Here is a 20910-nt window from a genome sequence, read left to right as displayed (position 1 = left end):
TTTATTGCAACAAAACTGTGCCCATTTGTTTACATACTACCATGTCCTACAACTACATAGTTGAGTACTTGCAATGGACTATATAGCCCATATATCATAAAATATTTACCATCTGGCACTTTATAGAAAATGTTTGCAGAACCTTGATCTAGTGCATCACACACTGCTCTGAGAAGGGGCCAGGAGGGTTTATCAAGTGATGGACAAGCTCAATTCTAAAGAAAATCCTAATACATTCTAACAAAAAACTATTATAGGGTTTTTAGATGCTGTTTTATCATATTTATTATTTATGACTATTATTTTAATGTATATCTGGTTGTTTCTTTTAATCAAAAATGCTCTATTAAGCATTGTTTCTTAAGAAATAAATTTATTTATCTATTAATTATTAGGTAGAGTCATAATTTTTTTTTTTTTTTTTGAGACAAAGTCTCCCTCTGTTGCCCAGGCTGAAATGCAGTAGCACGATCTTGGTTCACTGCAACCTCCACCTCCCAGGTTCAGGTGATTCTTCCACCTGAGCTCCCCAGTAGCTAATTTGTGGTACTCCCTGTGGGTGGCATGCGCCTCCCATAGGTGCATGCCACCATGCCCAGTTATTTTTTTATTTTTTATTTTTTGGTAGAGCTGGGGTTTCACCATGTTGCCCAGGCTGGTCTCAAACTCCTTGTCTCAAGTGATCTGCCCACCTCAGTCTCCAAAAGTGCTAGGATTACAGGCGTGAGGCATAAGCCACTGTACCCAGCCTAAGTCATAAATCTTTTTTACTTATTTATTTATTTTTTGAGACGGTGTTTCATTCTTGTCGCCCAGGCTGGAGTGCAATGGCGTGATCTTGGCTCACTGCAACCTCCGCCTCCCAGGTTCAAGCAATTCTCCTGCCTCAGCCTCCCAAGCAGCTGGGATTACAGGCATGTGCCACCATGAGGAGCTAATTTTGTATCTTTAGTAGAGACGGGGTTTCTCTATGTTGGTCAGGCTGGTCTTGAACTCCCAACCTCAAGTGATCCGCCCACCTCGACCTTCCAAAGTGCTAGGATTACAGGCGTGAGCCACCGTGCCCGGCCTAGTCATAAACCTTTTAAACCAAAAGGGATGTTAATAGGGTGCTCATTTCACACATGCTTTTTTATTATTCATATTTAATATATATTTACAGTTTATTTATTAATGAGTAACATATTACATTACATATTGCTCGGATTCAATCACTGAACTGAATTGTCTCAGGAATATACTTCACTCAAGTTTCCCAGGAGCCAAGGAGATTTGTTAAAGCTACTAAAATTTATATCCCTAAACTCACCTTTTCGCTGCATGATTGAGGCAGTTGGTGGAGATAATCTTACATTCTTAAAAATTACTATCAACAATTCATTGCCTACAAAATAATCCCCACGTTACTCAGCAAGGCATTCAAGTCCCTCATATATAATTCCAACGCATCCCTGCTTCCTCTCTTGCCACTTCCCCATCCCTGGGCTCTTCACATGAATGCTACATTTCAGCCCACACTGGAGTACTCATGATTCCCAAACATGTTCTTTCCTATCCCCATGTCTTTGCTTAAGCTCTTTTTACTGCCTGGCATGATCTTTACTCAACTTCCCTGTGGTGAGCTCCTACTTATCCTGCAAGGTGCACATTAGATTAAACCTCCTTACCTTTATGAATTCTTCCTGGATTTCCCTGACTGATTCAGAAGCTTTGTTAATACCTCTGTTAGAGCATGTGCTATGCTGCTGTTCACACTGGAAGTTGAGCTCCTTGTAGCGACACTTGCAGCATGTTGATCTCTATATTCCCAGCAAGTTGTAAAGTGCCTGACACATAAGAGGCATTCATAAAGCATTTGTCAAATGAATGAATGAATGAAACTGAGAGTATGTGTTAATATATCTAGCTAAGCACTAACTCATAGGTTTTGTTGTTGTGTGTTTGTTTTAATGTAATAAAATGTTCTTCACAAAAGGGTAAGGTCTTCAAGTAGGAGATATGAGTAGACACACCAAAGAAAGACCCTTGGTTTTCAGGGCCATTTTGAGAAAAAATGAGATATTACTTTGGAACAGAATGAAATAATATGCAGATGTTAAGTAATGGTTCTGTAAATTATTTGTCATCTCTCTTCTTAAGTGAATATTTAGTACTCTTCTCTGAGACTTAGAGAGAGGCTGTGTTAGCTCCTCTATTCAGAGATAAAAGAATGCCTCCTAGTTGGTCATAGCTAATGTTTGCTGTTCCATTAGATCTCCGAATTACAGAACCCAGAATCTTCAGCCTACTCTGCTCCCAGGTGAACATATGCAGGAAAGATGCAGCAAGCTGACCATCCACCTCATAATGCATGTGCTGTGTTTGGTTTTCAGATGCTCAGTCCCTGGTATGATGAGTTTCTGGATGAAGAGGACTACTGGTTTCTCCTTTTTACGGTAGGAAGGACTTTGGGTTAGGAAGGAATCATGAGGATGAGGGAAGAAGAGAGAGTAATTACTGTTTTAAAAGGGTTGTGTGTTAAAGTAAATGAAATTGTTATTTTTCCTAGAGTCAACCAAAGATTGGCATGGTCCCTGTTGTTCTAAAGCTAAACCTCTCAAAGAAAAGGACTCAGTGCATAAGATGACTTTGAAAAAGTCACAACCACAGAAAATTTCTCCCTTATAGAAAATGAGTTTGATTAGAAAAGGGTGGGGGTTGGCATGTAAAGGATCAATGGTTCTTAACAATTGAAAACAACCTGCATAAGACCATGTGACAGGGAGGCATGGAGCACTGAGTTATTACAAAATTATTGCTTCTGGTCTAGTTCCTGTAACAAATGCAGTCTTCCCCTCACCCTCTTCTCTTAGACACAGAACAGGGTCATCAGCTCCAGACAGCATAAAAGAGAATTTATAGGCAAAGAAGAGAACATTCTTCTTTATAAGAGGATTCAGCAGTCTCTAGAGTTAAGCCAGGCTTTGGCTGACATGAAGGAAATGGACTATATGCAGTGGCGAAAGATAGCTACTGAGGACCTGAAACAAGGAGGCTCCCTCCAGGTAGAGCTAACATCTCCAGTGTTTCTAACAGGTCAGAGCAGTCACTGTAATTTTTTTGACCTTTACATATGGGCAACTGGAAAATAATATTTAACATTTACTAATTATTTACTAAGCATCAACACTACACAATGCAGAGATTACCTAATTTGGTCATCAAAACAGCCTATGAGGTAAGTACTAAGTAACTGAGGCACAGAGAGGATGTGACCTCCCCAGGGTCAGAGTAAGTTGCAGTCAGGATTTGAATCCAGACAGACTGACCGTAGAGCTCCCTGCTGGATCTGAGGGAGCCAGAGTGCTCAAGTGTAGCTAGACTCTTGCCCACCAAAGCATCACCACAGGTGATGCTGAATACTTCATTTCATGCATCTGATAAGCATGTTCCACCTCACCACATTTCCTCCAGAATAGGGTCCAAGCGCATTTCTGTGAATATATTTTACAGTCACCCGCTTCCCTAACGTAACACACCAGCCCACCCAGGCAGTGGAGAGACGTCGTTAGGAGCAAAAGGCTTTGCTGTCCCAGAAGTCTGGGGTTACACCCGTGCTCTCCTATTCACTTGTATGCTTGAGCAATGTATTTAACCTCTCTTTGAGCCCCAGTTTTCCCATCTGTAAAATGGAATAATAACAAACTTGTGCAAGTGACCTGAGATCATCTATGAAAGCTATTAGTACAATGTTTGACAATCACTTAAGAATCCAATACTGTAAATGTTGGTCATTATTATTCAAATTGAGCATACTGCTTTAATTATCTATGTTGAGGCAGTTGGAGTACTGCATATTTCTCAAACTTTGATCCACAATAAATACGTTTGACTTCATAATTCCTTAAACATATACCTGTGTATACGTGTGCACATATATATGAAAAAAAATTTCAAAGCAATACTTGCCCTTATTACATAAGATGCTGTACTCCAACATTCTTTATTCTATTATGTTTCATGTCATATAAAAGCTAACAATGTCACCATTTATTTTTTGGCATACTAGTGAGTCATGACCTACACTTCGAAAAACATGGGTAAAGAGTAAGCAAAAGCTTTGAAAATTCAGTTGTACCATTCATATGCTCTGTGAGCTTGGGCAATTACTCCATCTCTCTGAATCTAATTTCTTCATCTACACAGTGGAGATAATGGCCTCTAACTTGTTTAGGATTAGAGGTAATGTATTTATATAGCAAGCAGGTGCTAAGTAAATGGTACTTGTTAGATTACCAAAAGAATGTAACATCCGGCTCTTTTTTAAAACTTTAATATGCACTCTAGATACAAACCAAGATGCCCTGGATGCCTGCCCCTCAGAGCCATGCTTGGGCATAAATTATTTAAATCTAGCATGAACAGGCCCTCTTTTTTAACCATAGAAATTCCACTCTGTCTCTAAACCCTGAGGATCTTAGATTCTTTCCCAGGAATCAAGACCAAAGTAGAAGAAAAGATGGCTGGTGAGTTTCACCACACATATGTTGGGCAATAGGCGTTACTTTGGTGGCTATGGGGCACCAGGAATAGCCAGTAAGAATGTGAACCACCCTCCATGGAAGCTTCTTGTCCCTCTCCAAAGCACATATCATTACTTCCTCTATCACTGCTCTTTTGGAGCACAAGTCTGGCCTAATAAAGGGCCTTCTTTGCATTTGGCCAAATCAGAGCCTTAAATCTCAGGTAGGTTGGTATCTCAAGCTGTACACTAAACTCACAGAGTACCAGAGCTAGAACATTATCTTTTTTTTTTTTTTTTTTTGAGATGGAGTGTGGTGGAACAGTCACAGCTCACTGCAGCCATGACTTCCCAGAATCAAGTGAAGCTCCCACCTCCGCCTCCTAAGTTGGTGGGACTACAGGCATGCACCACCACATCCAGCTAATTTTTTATTTTTTGTAGAGATGGGGTCTTGCCATGTTGCCCAGGCTAGGCTTGAACTCCTGGGCTGAAGCCATCCTCCTGTCTTGGCTTCCCAAAATGCTGGGATTAAAAGTGTGAGCGACCATGCCTAGCCTATGTATGGTACTTTAAAAAAATTATTATTATTATTATTATTATTTGAGATGGAGTCTCCCTTTGTCTCCCAGGCTGGAGTGCAGTGGCGCTATCTTGCCTCACTGCAACCTCCACCTCCCAGGTTCATGCAATTTTCCTGCCTCGGCCTCCAGAGTAGCTGGGATTACAGGCACCTGCCACCACGCCCTGCTAATTTTTGTATTTTAGTAGAGACAGGGTTTCACTGTGTTGCCAGGCTGGTCTCGAACTCCTGACCTCAAGTGATCCACCTGTCTCAGCCTCCCAAAGTGCTGGGATTACAGGTGTGAGCCACCACACCCGACCACTATCATCTTTTATATAGGGAAACATGACTTCCAGAATGGTGAAAAGACTTGCCCAAGGTTGCTCAGCAAGGAAGGAATTGATACAGGACTAGAAACCTGGATCCACTGCAGAAATAATCCACTGCTCTTAACACTTATGGTCAAGATTCTCCTTGGTTACACATGATGATGATGATGATGATGATGATGACTCACATTCATGGGTCCACACCCCAGTACTCTTTATAGACTCAAATAGTATAGCTTCAGAAAGTACTGAACTGCCTAGAGAGTTCCAGGAGAACTCTGTGCATTTAGATATACTCTAAATCCCAGAGCTCACAACCCAAATGAATATTTCTCCTCGGTAGGAAGTAAGGTGCTACTATTCTGCTTCTGTTACCCAGATCATTGTTAAAACGTCTCTTGCTATCTCAGCCTCATTGTCTCACCACATTTTGGATACAAAAAGGTATTCCCTCTCAATTCATCATGCATAACTTAAGATGATATATAGCTCTTTCTAGAAAAAAAAATCCACTCCGAAGGACAATGATTTGCAACTATTGATAATATTCAGATGTGTAAGTTAATTCTGAAAGTAATTCCCAAAATCAGAGCTGAGAAAGGGAAAACATAGCATAGCATGTTCTTTGCCATTTGTTATTCTTAGGGGCTTCAATTTTTTTTTTTGAAGCAATAGTAGAATGTTTGAAATGCATTTGTAGTTGTGGTCTCATCCCCGCACTTCAGGAGGCCAAGGCGGGAGTATCGCTAGAACCTAGGAGTTCAAGACCAGCCTGGGCAACATGGCGAAAACCCGTCTCTGCAAAAGAACAAATACATTTGCTACTCAATCCCTCAACAGATGGATGCTTTGAAGGAGTCGCCATTCATTTGTATGAGTTACTTCTCATATATGAATTAAAAAAGAGTAGCTCTTTCAAGTCGTATCTTGGTTACCCTAGCATCCCTCGGGCAAATAATCTCCATGGGTCAGTTTCCCTAAGAAGGAGAGGATCTTCTCATTCTGAAGGGGACAGGAGGTTTATTTCCTTGCTTATAATTTAGCTTAGGGAACTTGTATTATTTCTGTAAACATCCCATTAAAACATTATTGGCCTCTTTAAATAACTTTTTTTTCTTTTTTTTGAGACAGAGTCTCCCTCTGTGGCCCAGGCTGGATGGAGGGCAGTGGCCTGATCTCGGCTCACTACAAGCTCCGCCTCCCGGGTTCACACCATTCTCCTGCCTCAGCCTCCCAAGTAGCTGGGACCACAGGCGCCCGCCACCATACCCAGCTAATTTTTTTGTATTTTTAGTAGAGACAGGGTTTCATCATGTTAGTCAGGATGGTCTCGATCTCCTGACCTCGTGATCCGCCCATCTCAGCCTCCCAAAGTGCTAGGATTACAGACGAGAACCACCGTGCCCAGCATTTTAAAGGCAATAACTTTAACAAAAGTATATGAATCTTTGAACCCAGACTTTGGACAACTAAACTCTATCTCTGTTTTTCCTTACTTCACAGACATAACTAAAATGTCCTTTGAGGAGCTTTGCTACAAGAATCCAAAGATGGCCATACAGAAGATCAGTGATGACTACAAAATATACTGTGAGAAAGCACCTAAAATAGGCAAGTGTTTAAACTCAGGGATAGACGAGGCAACTAGGTTTTTTCAAATCTAAGAGAAAATCTGTAATCTTATGTTCCTTAAGGAACATAAGCCAAAAGAGGAACCATGCTTTGTTGGAAATGGAGAGGTGGTTAGGGGGTAATGACTATGTCTTTTTTCTCCTACAAAACCATAGAAGGGCATCATGAAAATAAGATGTAATCATAAATGAATGAAGTGATGATGGTTAAGATTGTTCATTGCTACTTTCTTATCTAGTTGTCACTCTGGGGTTTTAATTAATGTGAATTCTTCTTCTGTCAAGTTACCTGGAGGCTGAGATTTGTGAAGGGATGTTTGTTAAGGAGTGCTCTTGGGAATAATACCTATAAGAGAGTGAGGAAGGCAGGACTGGGGAGAGGTAGATGCTCAACTGTGAAGCAATCACAACAGGCCTCAGCAGATGCCATAAGAAACTCTGATGCCAGGGTGGCCCTTCAGAGTTGTCCCTCAATGAGGTAAGAAATTTAATTTGGGCTTTAGTTCTTCCACATTGATCCCGGGGAGATGTGAATGCCCCTGGGGAAGATATAACCTAGGATTTATAGCCAGGCAGTTTCCTTTGGCTGAAGCAACTTCCAGAAGGGGCCTTCTCTCTGGGCCATCAGCAGCCAGCACTCAGGCATCTAGGGGAATGATCGCTTTGGCCCTGAAGGGAGGTTCTGGGTAGTACCCAGTACCACCCACTACTGTCCATTTACTTTGTATAGAAATTTCACCTCATCTTGGAGTAGCTCCTCCAGGAATCTGACAGTTTCTTGTCCTGGGAAACGTATTTGAGAAAGGCAGGCTCACGTTACTCCACCTTATCTGAAGACCATTGCTAATATTCCTCTTCTTCCTCTCCTGCTCCCCATCCTAGATTCCTCTCATGCTCAGCTAGCACCTCTGCTGGTCTTGGGGTCTTACTAGACTCTCATCTCTGGGATACCTGAGCCCCTGGTCATCAGGACTTCTGAGGCTGTGGCTGCTTCACTTGTCAACCTATCATACAAATTGAGCCAGGGAATACCAAGAGTGGCAAGTGAATTGTCCAGTATCTGCTATGTAACATGATCTTAATGATTAGGATCAATTACCCTGTCATTACAGTGACTCCTTTGCTTGCCTGCTGACTTCTTGGCATAAGGAGCTTAATGCAATTGAACACCTACTATTTCCTCTAGTAGAAGCATTCTGCCTCCAGGAACTAAGATCTCTAGACTGGCACTGTCCATTACAGGAGCCACTAGCCCCATGTGGCCATTGAGCACTTGAAATGTGACTGGTACGTGTGGGTAAATAAAAGACATTGTTAAAATTAATTTCACCCTTTTCTTTTTAGCTTACTCAATGTGACTACTAGAAAATTTTAAATTATATACGTGGCTCACATTATATTTTTATTGGACAGCACTGGTCTAGACCTACAGAACCTAAAGGTATAAAGATGACAAATTTCCCTAAGTAAGTCTCTGATACTGATGGTAAATGGAAGACTTCTTTCATTCCTTGGTACCTGGGCCCATTTATTCTACTACTGAAGACACACTTCATAATGGTCTTTGAATTATCCTGGAAGATGATGCCTCATTTTCCCAAGGTATCGTCATTCTCCCCCAGCATTCTGGTAGCTCCAAGCTGCTTTCACAGCTGTGCCTTCAAAAAGTGGCTCCATCACTCTATCAGCTCTCAAAGGAAATAGAACTAGTAGATCTCATCTTCATGGGACCCACTGGCCATTGCCACATCTTCTTTTCTATAAAATGTATCCCTTGGTCAGAGGCAATGTTATGTGAGATCCCATTGAGGGATCAATCACTTATAAGCCCCAAGGTGGTGAGGCTGTCTGAGACCTTGCAGCTAAGATACATATCAGTTCCAGTCAAAATGAATTGCTGGAATTCACCAAGGGGTTCAGTGTAATCAGTTTGTCACTAAGTGGCTGGTTTTTATTAGGGATGTCACTATACTGGGGGCTCCACATTTGTTTCTGTTGCCAGCAACTTGAGTGTTTGGCACTCAAACATGGGGCACATGCTGTTGGTCTTTACATAGCCTTCATCCCTGCCACCTAGAACTCTGTCCATGAGCTCACTGTGCCAGCACTAGAGTGGTTTATGACAGAGACTTGCTGGCATCAACTGGCAGAGTGTCATTCTGTCTGCTTGGTTGTTTAGTGCCTCTTTCATGGTAGTTGTTTTTTGGTGGGCTTTAAGATACAATACAAAGATCTCCACATGTCATGCTTATTCTCATAGATCCATCCACATGTGTATATTCTCAGACCATTTTGTCTCCAGTATTCTAATCTTTCTCCTTCTAAGCCCCTGGCTTACCAGCCAAGCCATTCATCACTGCCCATGAGTATGTATATATTCTTATCCTGGGCTACTTCTCTTTCCACACAAACGAATGCACAGGTTCGCTGCCAAAGTTCTGCTCATGGGGTTGCAGGGGATTTTTCTCTCCCCATCATCTTTCAGGATCACCACTGATAGGGGCTTCAGCTGCTTATTTTCACCAATATATTGAGATGGTCCATTCATGAAACAGGTTCAGCTTTTTTCCTCTTCTGTCAGCTGGTCCTCAATGTGACCAGCCATAGATGTGATGACAGTGAAGTGGCAGTGCCACAGTGGTAATGACATGGGTGTCTGGGTCACCTGCTTAGGTAGTTTCTTGTACCTTCTGACCTGCCTCATGCCTGATTCCAGATGTACCATTTCCATTTTATGATGAATTACCGTCGAGCCACCTATGACTGGCTGATCTTGAGTAACCCAGTTTATGATGGTATAGTAATCTATTCTCACACTGCTATAAAGAAATACCTGAGGTTGGGTAATTTATAAAGAAAAGATATTTAATTTGGCTCATGGTTCCACAGGCTATACAGGAAGCATAATGCTGGCATCTGCTTGGCTTCTGGGGAGGCCTCAGAAAATTTACAGTCATGACAGAAGGTGAAGGGGGAGCCAGAAATTCATGTGGTTGGAGCCAAAGGAAGAAACGGGGAGGTGCTACACACTTAACCAATCAGATATAATGAGAACTCACTCATGATGGTGAGGACAGTACCAAGGGGATGGTGATAATCCATTCATAAGAAACCGCCCCATGAGCTGATAACCTCCCACCAGGCCCCACCTCCAACATTGGAGATTACATTTCAGCATGAGATTTGGGCAGGGACACAGATCCAAACCGTATCAGATGGGTAGGTCTGTCTGTATGCTTACTTGATATCACATGGACAGGCTCTCTTACTTTGCCATAGCTCAATAGCACATTGAAGTATTTTGTGAACAGTGTAGTTTTTTGCTGCAGATAACATGGCCTTACTCCAGAACTTTACGGATCTATTTCAAGATTATCCTTTTCAGGTCTGTTATAAACTCCATTGTCTTTTCCCACTACTGACACTCCTAAAACCATGGGATCTGTTGTGTTGTATGACCTAAGTGTTAGGGCTATTTATACCAGAACCTTAAGTTGCAGCAAAATTACTTTCCTACTCTGGGTCCCCCTAACATCTGGCAGCCTTATATTTCAGAGAAGTATTTTCAAGTGTGAAATATGCTGTTTCTGAAACATAAAGAAGTCTACCAGATTTTATGCTTCTTTCTTAGCAGTGAAAGATGCAAGATGCAATCTATATCCTTTATTTTGGAGAGGATGTCCAAATATGCACCAGATCACACTGGATTCTAGAACCTTTACTGATATGGTGGACCCTTCAGTCTTGGCAGGATTTATTCACCTCTGGAGCATACGTGTCTTACTAAGGCCCCCAAAATGCTTAGCCTTTATTGTTTATCTTGCCCAGTGTATATGATACATGTGATACAATGTATATGATACTATTGATAATGTGGACTAATGTAATATTCTGCAGAGTAGATGGTTTGGGGTCCATTGAATTACATTATGTTAGAGGATAGAAAAGTTAATATAATAATGGCAAGACAGTAAATATATATGCTGTCCATCCTGCATCAATGTGAACTGCTTCTTGTCCTTCTTTATGATAGGAATGAAAAAGAGATAGAAAGAAAGATAGATAGATAGATGATAGATAATAGACTGTGTGTATGTGTGTGTGTGTGTGCGCGTATGTGTGTGTGTCTGTGTATCTTTTTCAGGAGATATATATTTTTCAGGAGATATATATGTGTGTGTGTGTGTGTCTGTGTATCTTTTTCAGGAGATATATATTTTTTTTCAGGAGACAGATATATACATATATATCTGAAAATAAAAATTGCTGTTTTCTCTTGAAAATAACAACTAACTTATAGAAAAAAAAGTACAGGAAAAAAATCCTTTATTGAACCACTTGACAGTAGCTGTCAACCTAATGCCCCATCATCCTCAAATAATTCAGTGTATATTTTCCACAAACAAGGACATTCTCCCATGAAGCCACAATACAATGATCAGAATCAGGAAATTAACACCGATACATTACTACCACTTAATTTTCAGACAAAATTCAATATTTATTGAATGTCATCTTACTCAGATTTTCTTTGACTTTTATATCCTTGACACTTTTGAAGATTCCAAGTCTATTTTTACAGAGGTCCTTTCATTTTTGTTTGATGTTTTCTCATGATTAGATTCAGGTTATGCATTCAGGTTATTCAGAAATATCATTGCAGTTCTTTTCATTGCAGCAAGTGGTGCACGATTTTGCTTTGTTCCATTACTGATGATGTTCCCACCCTTCTTTTTGTAGAAATGGGGTCTCACTATGTTCTCCAGGCTGTTTTTGAACTCCTGGCCTCAAGGGATCTTGCCTTGACCTCCCAGAGCACTGAGATTATAGGCATTGATCTTCTCTTTGATCATTTGGTTAATGTGGTACCTGCCAGGATTCTTTGTTATAAATTTATTATTTTTCCTTTCATGATTAATAAGTATTATGGGGGGTGTACTTTAAAATTATGTAAATATCTCATTCTTACACTCTTAATTCATTAATTTATATCTGTATGAACTCTATTTTTTTATTCAATGGGTTATAATTCATTACTGTGATTATTTTGGTGCTCAAATTTTCCCCAGTTTGGTAAGTGGCACCCATTTCAAGCTGCTTATGTCTCGTTTTGGAATGTCTCTCGAGCATGCCCTTGCTTTTTTGTATATGCCTCCCAGGTGCATCTTCTACTTTCCCTGCTCCAGCTCTAGAATCAGTCGTTTATTTGAAGAGCCTCATTCCTTTTCTTAGAGAATGATGCTTAAAAGCCAAAATCAAGAAACTAGATTAACTCATTGCTATTGGAGTGTCACTGCAATCAGATCTTTTTAGTGGATTGAGCTAAAGAATGTGTGTGTCCCAGAGATTCTGATATGTTGTATCTTTGTTCTCATGGGTTTCAAAGAATTTCTTGATTTCTGCCTCAGTTTTATTGTTTACTAAGAAGTCATTCAGGAGCAGATTGTTTAGTTTCCATGTAATTGTATGGTTTTGAGTGATTTTTTAGTGATTTTCTTAGTGATTTCTATTTTTATTGTGCCATGGGCCAACAGTGTGGTTGGTTTGAATTCAGTTTTTTGTTTTTTGTTTTTAATTTGCTGAGTTGTTCTATGGCTGATTATGTGACCAATTTTTTTTTTTTTTTTTGAGACAGTCTTGCTCTTGTTGCCCAGCCTGGAGTGCAATGGCACGATCTTGGCTCACTGCAACCTCCACCTCCTGGGTTCAAGCGATTCTCCTGCCTCAGCCTCCTGAAGAACAGGGATTACAGGTGCCCGCCACCACACTTGGCTAATTTTTGTGTTTTTAGTAGAGATGGGGTTTCACCATGTTGGCCAGGCTGGTCTCAAACTCCTGACCTCAGGTGATCTTCCTGCCTCAACCTCCCAAAGTGCTGGGATTACAGGCGTGAGCCACAGCACCTGGCTCTTATGTGGCCAGTTTCAGAGTATGTGCCATGTGCAGATGAGAAGAATGTATGTTCTGTTGTTTTGGAGTGAAGATTTCTGTAGACGCCAGTTAGATCCATTTGGGTTAAGTGTTGTGTTCAGGTCTGGAATACCTTTGTTAGTTTTCTACCTCAAAGATCTAATACCATCAGTGGGGTGTGAAGTCTCCCACTGTTATTGTGTGATTGTCTAAGTCTCTTTGCAGGTCTCTAAGAACTTGCTTTATAATCCTGGGAGCTCCTGTATTGGGTGCACACATATATATTTAGGATAGTTAAGTCTTGTTTAATTGAAACTTTACCATTATGTAATGCCTTTATTTGTGTTTTTTGATTGTTGTTGATTTAAAGACTGTTTTGTTTGAAATTAGAATAGCAATCTCTGCCTTTTTTGTTTGTTTTCCATTTGCTTGGTAGATTTTTCTCCATCTCTTTACTTTGAGCCTGTGGGTGTCATTGCATGTGAGATGATTCTCTTGAAGATAGTAAACAGTTGGGTCTTGCTTGTTTATCCAGCCTGCTACTCTGTGCCTTTTAATTGGGACATTTAGCCCATTTACATTCAAGGTTAATATTGATAGGTGTGGATTTGATTCTGTCCTCATTAGCTGGTTATTATGCAGACTTGATTTTGTAGTTGCCTTATAGTGTCAATGGTCTATGTACTTAAGTGTGCTTTTGTGGTAGTCAATAACAGTCTTTCATTTCCATATTTAGCACTCTATTAAGGACCTCTTGTAAGGCAGGTCTGGTGGCAACAAATTCCCTTAGCATTTGCTTGTCTGAAAAGTTAGATACTAGATTCTTACCAGATATATGATTTGCAAATATTTACTTCCATTCTGTGGGCTGTATTTTCACTATCTTGATAATGTTCTTTGATGCACAAAAGTTTTCAATTTTGGTGAAGTCCAATTTGTGTTTTCTTTCATTTTTTGCTCGTGCTTTTAGTGTCATATTTAAAAATTTTTGCCAAATCCGTGGTCTTGAAGATTTACCTCTTTGTTTTATCCAAGAGCTTTAAAGTATTAGCATCTACATTTAAGTTTGTCATTCATTTTGAGTTAATTTTTTTGTGCAGCGTGAGGAAAGAGTTTGACTTCATTCTTTTGTGTATGAATAGCCAATTGATCCAGCACCATTTGTTGAAGAGACTCTTCTTTCCCCCCATTGAATGGTGTAGACATGCTAGTCAAAAATAAATTGACTGTACATGTATGGTTTTATTTTTGGAATCAAAATTCAATTCCATTGATCTCTAAGTTTATTTTTATGCTAGTACCACACTATTTTGATAACTGTGTTTTATAGTAAGTTTTAAAATCAGGAGATGTGAGTCCTTCAATTTTATTTTTTCAAGGTTGTTTTTGCTATTTGGGATAGCTTGCAATTCTATGTGAGTTTTTGGACCAACTTTTCCATTTTTTCAAAAAATAATCATTGGGGTTTGGATTGAGATTGTACTGAATCTGTAGATCATTTTGGGTAGCATTGCCATATTCAGTCTTCCAATTTATGAACACAGGATATATTTTTCTCTAAGTCTTCTTTAATTTCTTTCAGCGATACTTTGTAATTTTTAGTTTACAAGTTTTACATTTTCATGATTACATTTATAAGTATTTAATTCTTTCTGATGCTATTGTAAGTGGAACTATTTTTATTTCATTTCAGATTGTTCATTGTGAGTATATAGAAATACAACTGATCATTGCATATTGAACTTGTATCCTAAAACTTTGCTGAATTTGTTTCCTAGGTTTAATAGTATTTTGTGGATTCTTTAGAATTTTCTATACATTGGATCGTGTCACATGTCACCTCTGAATAAAATAGCTTTGTTTGTCCCTTCCCAATGTGGACATTTTTATTTTCTTTTCTTGCATAAGTGCTCTGGCTAGAACTTCCAGTACAATGCTAAATAAAAACAGTGAAAGAAGGCATGCTTGTCTTCTTCCTGAGCTGAGGGGCAAAGCTTTCAGTCTTTCACCATTGACTATAATGTTTCCTGTGACTTTGCCCTTTATCATGTTGAGGATGTTCTCTTCTATTTCTAGTTTGTTAGATGATTTTTATGATGAAAGACTGTTGGATTTTGTCAAATGCTTTTTCTCCGTCAATTGAGATGATTTTCTTCCTTCCTTTCTCTCTTTCTCTCTTTCTTTCTTTCTTTTTTTTTTTCCTTTTTCTTTTTTTTTTTTTTTTTTTTTTTGAGATGGAGTCTTGCTCTGTCGCCCAGGCTGGAGTGCAGTGGCGCATCTTGGCTCACTGCAACCTCCATCTCCCAGGTTCAAGCGATTCTCCTGCTTCAGCCTCCTGAGTAGCTGGGATTACAGATGTGTACCATTAAGCCTGGCTAATTTTTGAATTTTTAGTACAGATGGGGTTTCACCATGTTGTCTAGGATGGTCTTGAACTCCTGACCTCAAGTGATCCTCCTGCCTCTGCCTCCCAGAGTGCTGGGATTACAGACGTGAGCCGCTACACCCGGCCTTGATGTGTAACCTCCTTAATATTCTACTGGATTTGATATGTTCACGTTGTATTGAGGATTTTTGCATCTATATCCATAAGGAATGTTGGTCCATAGATTTCGTGGGTTGTCTTTGTCTGATTTATTATTAGGATCATGTTGACCTCAGAATGAGTTAGGAAGCATCTCCTCCTCTTCAATATTTTGGCAGTTTAAGAAGAATTGATGTTAATTCTTCTTGAAATGTTATGTAGAATTTACCAGTGAAGTCATTAGGTCCTGAGCTTTTCTTTGTTGAGTGGTTCTGGATTATTGGTTCAATCTCCCATTCAAACTGTTATTTTTTCTTGAGTCAGTTTTAGAAGTTTGTGCATTTTTTGAACTTTGTTTATCTAGATTACCTAATTTGTTGCCATAAAATTGTTTATAGTAGTCTCTTATAATCCTTTTTATTTCTGTAAGTTTGGTAGTAATGTCTTCACTTTTATTTCTGATGTTAATAATTTAATTCTTTTCCCTTTTTTTCTTGTTAAGTCTAGCTAAATGTCAATTTTGTTATCTTTTCAAAAGAAAAAGCTGTCGTTTTTGTTGATGGTCTCTATTGCTCTCAAAGAGTAGATGCTTCTACTCCCTATTTTGTCTACTTCCACTCTAGTCTTTATTATTCCTTTCTTCTGCTGGTTTTAGATTTAGCTTGGCCAGGTGCAGTGGCTCATACCTGTAATCCCAGCACTTTGGAGGCCGAGGCAGAAGGATACCTTGAACCTAGGAGTTTGAGACCAGTCTGAGCACATACTGAGACCTCGTCTCTACAAAAAATTAAAAAATTAACCAGGCATAGTGGCACATGCCTGTAGTCCCAGCTACTTGTGAGGCTGGGGTGGGAGGATTGCTTGAGTTTAGGAAGCTGAGGTTGCAGTGAGCTATGATCATGCCACAGTACTCCAGCCTAGGCAACAGAGTAAGATCCCATCTCTAAAAAACAACAACAAAAACAGATTTAGCATGCTCTTCTTTGTCTAGTTCCTGAACCTGCAAGGCTAGATTATTTACTTGGTATCTTCTTTTTTAATATCTGCATTTATAAGTTTCTTTTTGAGCAGTGTTTTCACTGCATCCCATAGGTTTTGGCATGTGATGTTTTTATTTTCCTTTAGCTCAAAATTAATGTACTTTTCAAGGTGCCCAACATCATTGATCAGAGAAATGCAGATTGAAACTACAATGTGATGTCATCTCACCCCAGTTAAAATGGCTTATATCCAAAAGACAGGCAATAACAAATGCTGGCAAGGATGTGGAGAAAAGGAAACCCTTGCACACTGTTGGTGGGAATGTAAATTAGTACAACCACTATGGGGAACAATTTGGAGATTCCTCAAAAAACTAAAAATAGACCTATCATATGATCCAGCAACCCCACTACTAGGTATACCCAAAAGAAAGGAAATCAATTGTTGAAGAGTTATCTGCACTCCCATGTTTGTTGCAGCACTGTTCATGATAGCCAAGATTTGGAAGCAACCTACACGTCCACCTTGATGGACGTGTAGGTTGCTTCCAAATCTTGGCTATCATGAACAACATTAAGATGGACATGGATAAAGAAATGAATCCAGATGAATTGATAAAGAAAATGTGCTCCTATACACAATGGAATACTATTCAGCCATAAAAAGAATGAGATTCAATCATGTGCAACAACATATGGAACTGGAGGTCATTATGTTAAGTGAAATAAGCCAGGCACAGAAAGACAAACATCGAGTGTTCTCACATATTTGTGGGATCTAAAAATCAAAACAATTGAACCCACGGAGATAGAGAGTAGAAGGATGGTTACCAGCAGCTAGGAAGGGTAGTTGTGGGGTGGTGGGAGGGTGGATTGTGTAGGGTGGTGAGGGGAGATAAGGATAGTTAATGGGTACAAAAAAGTAGTTTGAATGAATAAAGCCTAATATTTGATAGCACAACAGAGTGGCTATTGTCAATAATAATTTAATCATACATTTTTAAATAACTAAAAGAACATAATTGGATTGTTTGTAACACAAAGGATAAATGCTTGAGTGGATGGGTACTCCATCTTTCATGATGTAATAATTATATATTGCATGGCTGTATCAAAACATCTTATGTATCCCATAAATATACACACCTAAGTATCCACAAAAATTAAAAGTTTTGAAAAAAACAAAGTTATCATGCTTTTCAGCCCCCAGACTTTTATTTGGTCCCTTTTGTAATTTCTCTCTCTCTCTTTTTTTTTTTTTTTTTTTTTTTTTTGAGACAGAGTCTCACTCTGTCACCCAGGCTGGAATGCAGTGGTGCAATCTTGGCTCACTGCAACCTCTGCCTCCTGGGTTCAAGCGATTCCCCTGCCTCAGCCTCCTGAATAGCTGGGACTACAGGTGCACACCACCATGCATGCCCAGCTAATTTTTGTATTTTTAGTAGAGACGGGGTTTCACCATGTTGGCCAGACTGGTCTCGAACTCCTGACCTCAGGTGATCCGCTCGCCTACAGCCTCCCAAAGTGCTGGGATTACAGGTGTGAGTCACCATGCCCAGCCAGTTTCTCTTTATTGGTACTCTCTTTTGGTTAGACATAATTCTGCCGGGTTTTTGTAACTTTCTTTGCTCATGGTTTCCTTTAGCTCTTTGAGCGTATCTGAGACAATAGATTTAAAGACTAGTAAGTACAATGGCTGGACTTTTCATGGACAATTTCCATTGGTTCTTTTTTCCTGTGAATGGGCCATATTTTTTTTTGCATACCTCATAGTTTTTTTGTAGAAGACTGGACTTTTTAATATTATAATGTAGCAACTATGGAAATTAGATTCTCCCAAGGAAATTAGAAACTCCCCAGGATTTGTTGTTCTGCCTTTGGGGTTGGTGTTGTTTGTTTATTTAGTGACTTTTCTCAACTATTTTTGTAAAGTCTGTATTCTTTGTCATATGTGGCCACTGAAGTCTTAGTTCTGTTAGCCTGTGGTCATGTAGTGTTTTGACAGTTTCCTTAAATTCTTGGAGCCAAAAAAGAAAACAAAAGAACAAAAAAATAAATTACCGGTCTTTGTAGATTGGCTCTGTGTTGTGATGCTCTTTCAACACTTAGCTAGCTAGACCACTTATATAACTCTTCTTTAGCCTTCACTCCTCACTTGCCTGGAAACTAAATTTCAGCCAGAGGTAAAAGTTTTGGGTCTTCTAATGCTTTTTCTGAGCATACATCCAGTTCTAGGTATGTATATGGACTTCTTCATTCTCTGGTATACATACAAGCTTTGAAAACTTTTATTACCCCATATGTATCCTTCCCCAACTTCATCTTTTCCCAGCTTTTTGGTCTGTCAAATGCTGTCCCAACTGTTGTCCCTAGGCCCAAGCTGTGGTGGTCAATACTTGTGTCCTTAAACTCTTTTAGTAATTTCACTTGGGAAGCCTCCCCAGCCTTGGAAACACTCCAAGTATGGCAAAATAAAGGCGAGTCCTTGTGTCAGTTGTTCAGGGAGCCAGATAACTTTAGGTCAAAACAAACAACCACAATTTGTTGAAAATAAGATTCATATTTTGCCTTCTGGCACTAACAACCTGCATTACAATATGGGCTGCTGTCATCATGGCCACCACTGATGTGGAGACTGGTGGTGGGGGGGTATGTGGACAATTTAAAATGCCACACTTTCTTTACCACAATGCATCCTCATCTTTCTTCACCAAGACTTTCCCTGGTTGTCATAAATTCTTGACGAGATTCAAGAATTCTCCAAAGCTCTGATTCTCACCATTTTTGTCATATCCTTAGTTGCTTTTGTGGAGGGATGAAGTCTGAGAGCTCCCTCCTTTGCCATTTTCTGTGATATCATTTCCTACTATATCTTTTAATCCATGGATTTGGCATACTCCTCCATTTATTCATGTATTCATTAATTTGTATTTAAAACTAATAATTTTTATAGTTTTCCACTTAATATTATTATATATCTCCATTATATTTATTTCTAGACCTTTGATGTTTTCTGATGTACTTATAAATGTTTTCTGATGTGCTTGTAAATTTTTAAAGTTTTATTTTTAACATTGTCTGGCATATAGAAATGTAATTGATTTTTATGTAATAGACCAGTATTTCAAAACTTTACTGAATTAGCTAATTCTACAAGTTCATCTGCAAATTCCTTTGATACACACAATTATGTCCCTTGTGAATAAAGAGTTTCATTTTTTAAGATATTTATATATTTGATTTTCCTTTATTACCTTATTGCTCTTACTAGGTCTTCCATTACCTTTTTAGATAGATGTGGCATTACATTGAGACACCCTTGCCTCAATCTCAATCTCAATTTAATCACAGATTTAATCTCTTCAAAATATATAGGACTGCTTAGATTTTCTATTTCTTTTTATGCCATTTTAGTATGTTGTATATTTTATGAATTTGGCAATTTCATTTGACATTTCAAATATATTGACATGAAGTTGTTTGTGATACTCTCATTATATTTAAATGTCTATAAGACATGTAATGTTGAGTGCAGTATTCTGTATATGTTAGGTGTATTTGGCTAAACACATTCACATTTTCTGTATTTTTACTGATAGTTTTGGTTTTCATTGCTATCAGTTAGAAGAGACATTACTAATCTCCCATTCTGGATTTTTTCATTTATCTTTTTAGTACTTTCAATTTTTGCTTTATTGGAGTCTACATTGTTAGATGCAAGCAAATTTGGAATTATAGATTCCTGCTAGAATAATTCTTTTTCTCTAATAACACTTCCTGCTTTATAGTCTTTGTCTCCCTTTTGATAGTCATTACCTTTTATCTCATCTTTTTATTCTTTAATATCCCTTTGTTTTTATATTTAAGCTAAGCCCCTTTTAAGCCTAATCTTAGTTCTTATATTTTTGTTTCCATTTAAATCCAATCTGACAATTGCCTTTTAGTAAGCATATTTAGTCCACTTACATTTGATACGATTACTTATACATTGGGTTTAAAATTCTACCTTACCATTTTAAGTTTTTTTTTTTAACTGCTGCTGTAATAGACATACATAGTTTTAGGGTACATGTGACAATTAAACACATTCACATAATTTGTAAAGATAAAATTAGTATACTTGGGATATCCATCATCCTAAATATTTGTTTTTCCTTGCACTGGATCCATTAACATTCTTCTCTTCTAGCTAGCTTGAAATATACAATAGATTGTTGTAAGCTATATTGCTATATTCACCCTGCTCACCTTTCTTTTTTTTTTTTTTTTTTTTTTTTTTGAGACAGACTTTCACTTTTATTGCCCAGGCTGGAGTGCAATGGCACGATCTTGGCTCACCACAAACTCCACCTCCCGGGTTCAAGCAATTCTCCAGCCTCAGCCTCCCAAGTAGCTGAGATTAAAGGCATGTGCCACCATGCCCGGCTAATTTTGTATTTTTAGTAGAGATGGCGTTTCTCCATGTTGGTC

General features: G+C 38.9%; 1 protein-coding gene across 4 annotated transcripts in view; it reads left to right on the top strand.

The window, feature by feature from the left end:
* RGSL1 (regulator of G protein signaling like 1) overlaps positions 1-20910 on the top strand; it is a 118125-nt gene that overhangs the window by 35842 nt on the left and 61373 nt on the right. For all 4 annotated transcript variants that reach the window (XM_054524543.1, XM_054524524.1, XM_054524522.1 and 1 more), the window contains exons 8-10: positions 2373-2435; positions 2853-3075; positions 6899-7006. In XM_054524543.1, coding sequence (XP_054380518.1) covers positions 2373-2435; positions 2853-3075; positions 6899-7006 — 394 coding nt within the window. The remainder of the gene's footprint in view (positions 1-2372; positions 2436-2852; positions 3076-6898; positions 7007-20910) is intronic.

This window comes from Pongo abelii, chromosome 1, assembly GCF_028885655.2.
Source record: "Pongo abelii isolate AG06213 chromosome 1, NHGRI_mPonAbe1-v2.0_pri, whole genome shotgun sequence".
In the NCBI taxonomy this organism is placed as follows: Eukaryota; Metazoa; Chordata; class Mammalia; order Primates; family Hominidae; genus Pongo; species Pongo abelii.
Note: the sequence above shows the minus strand (reverse complement) of the source record. Positions and strands in the feature narration are given on the sequence as shown.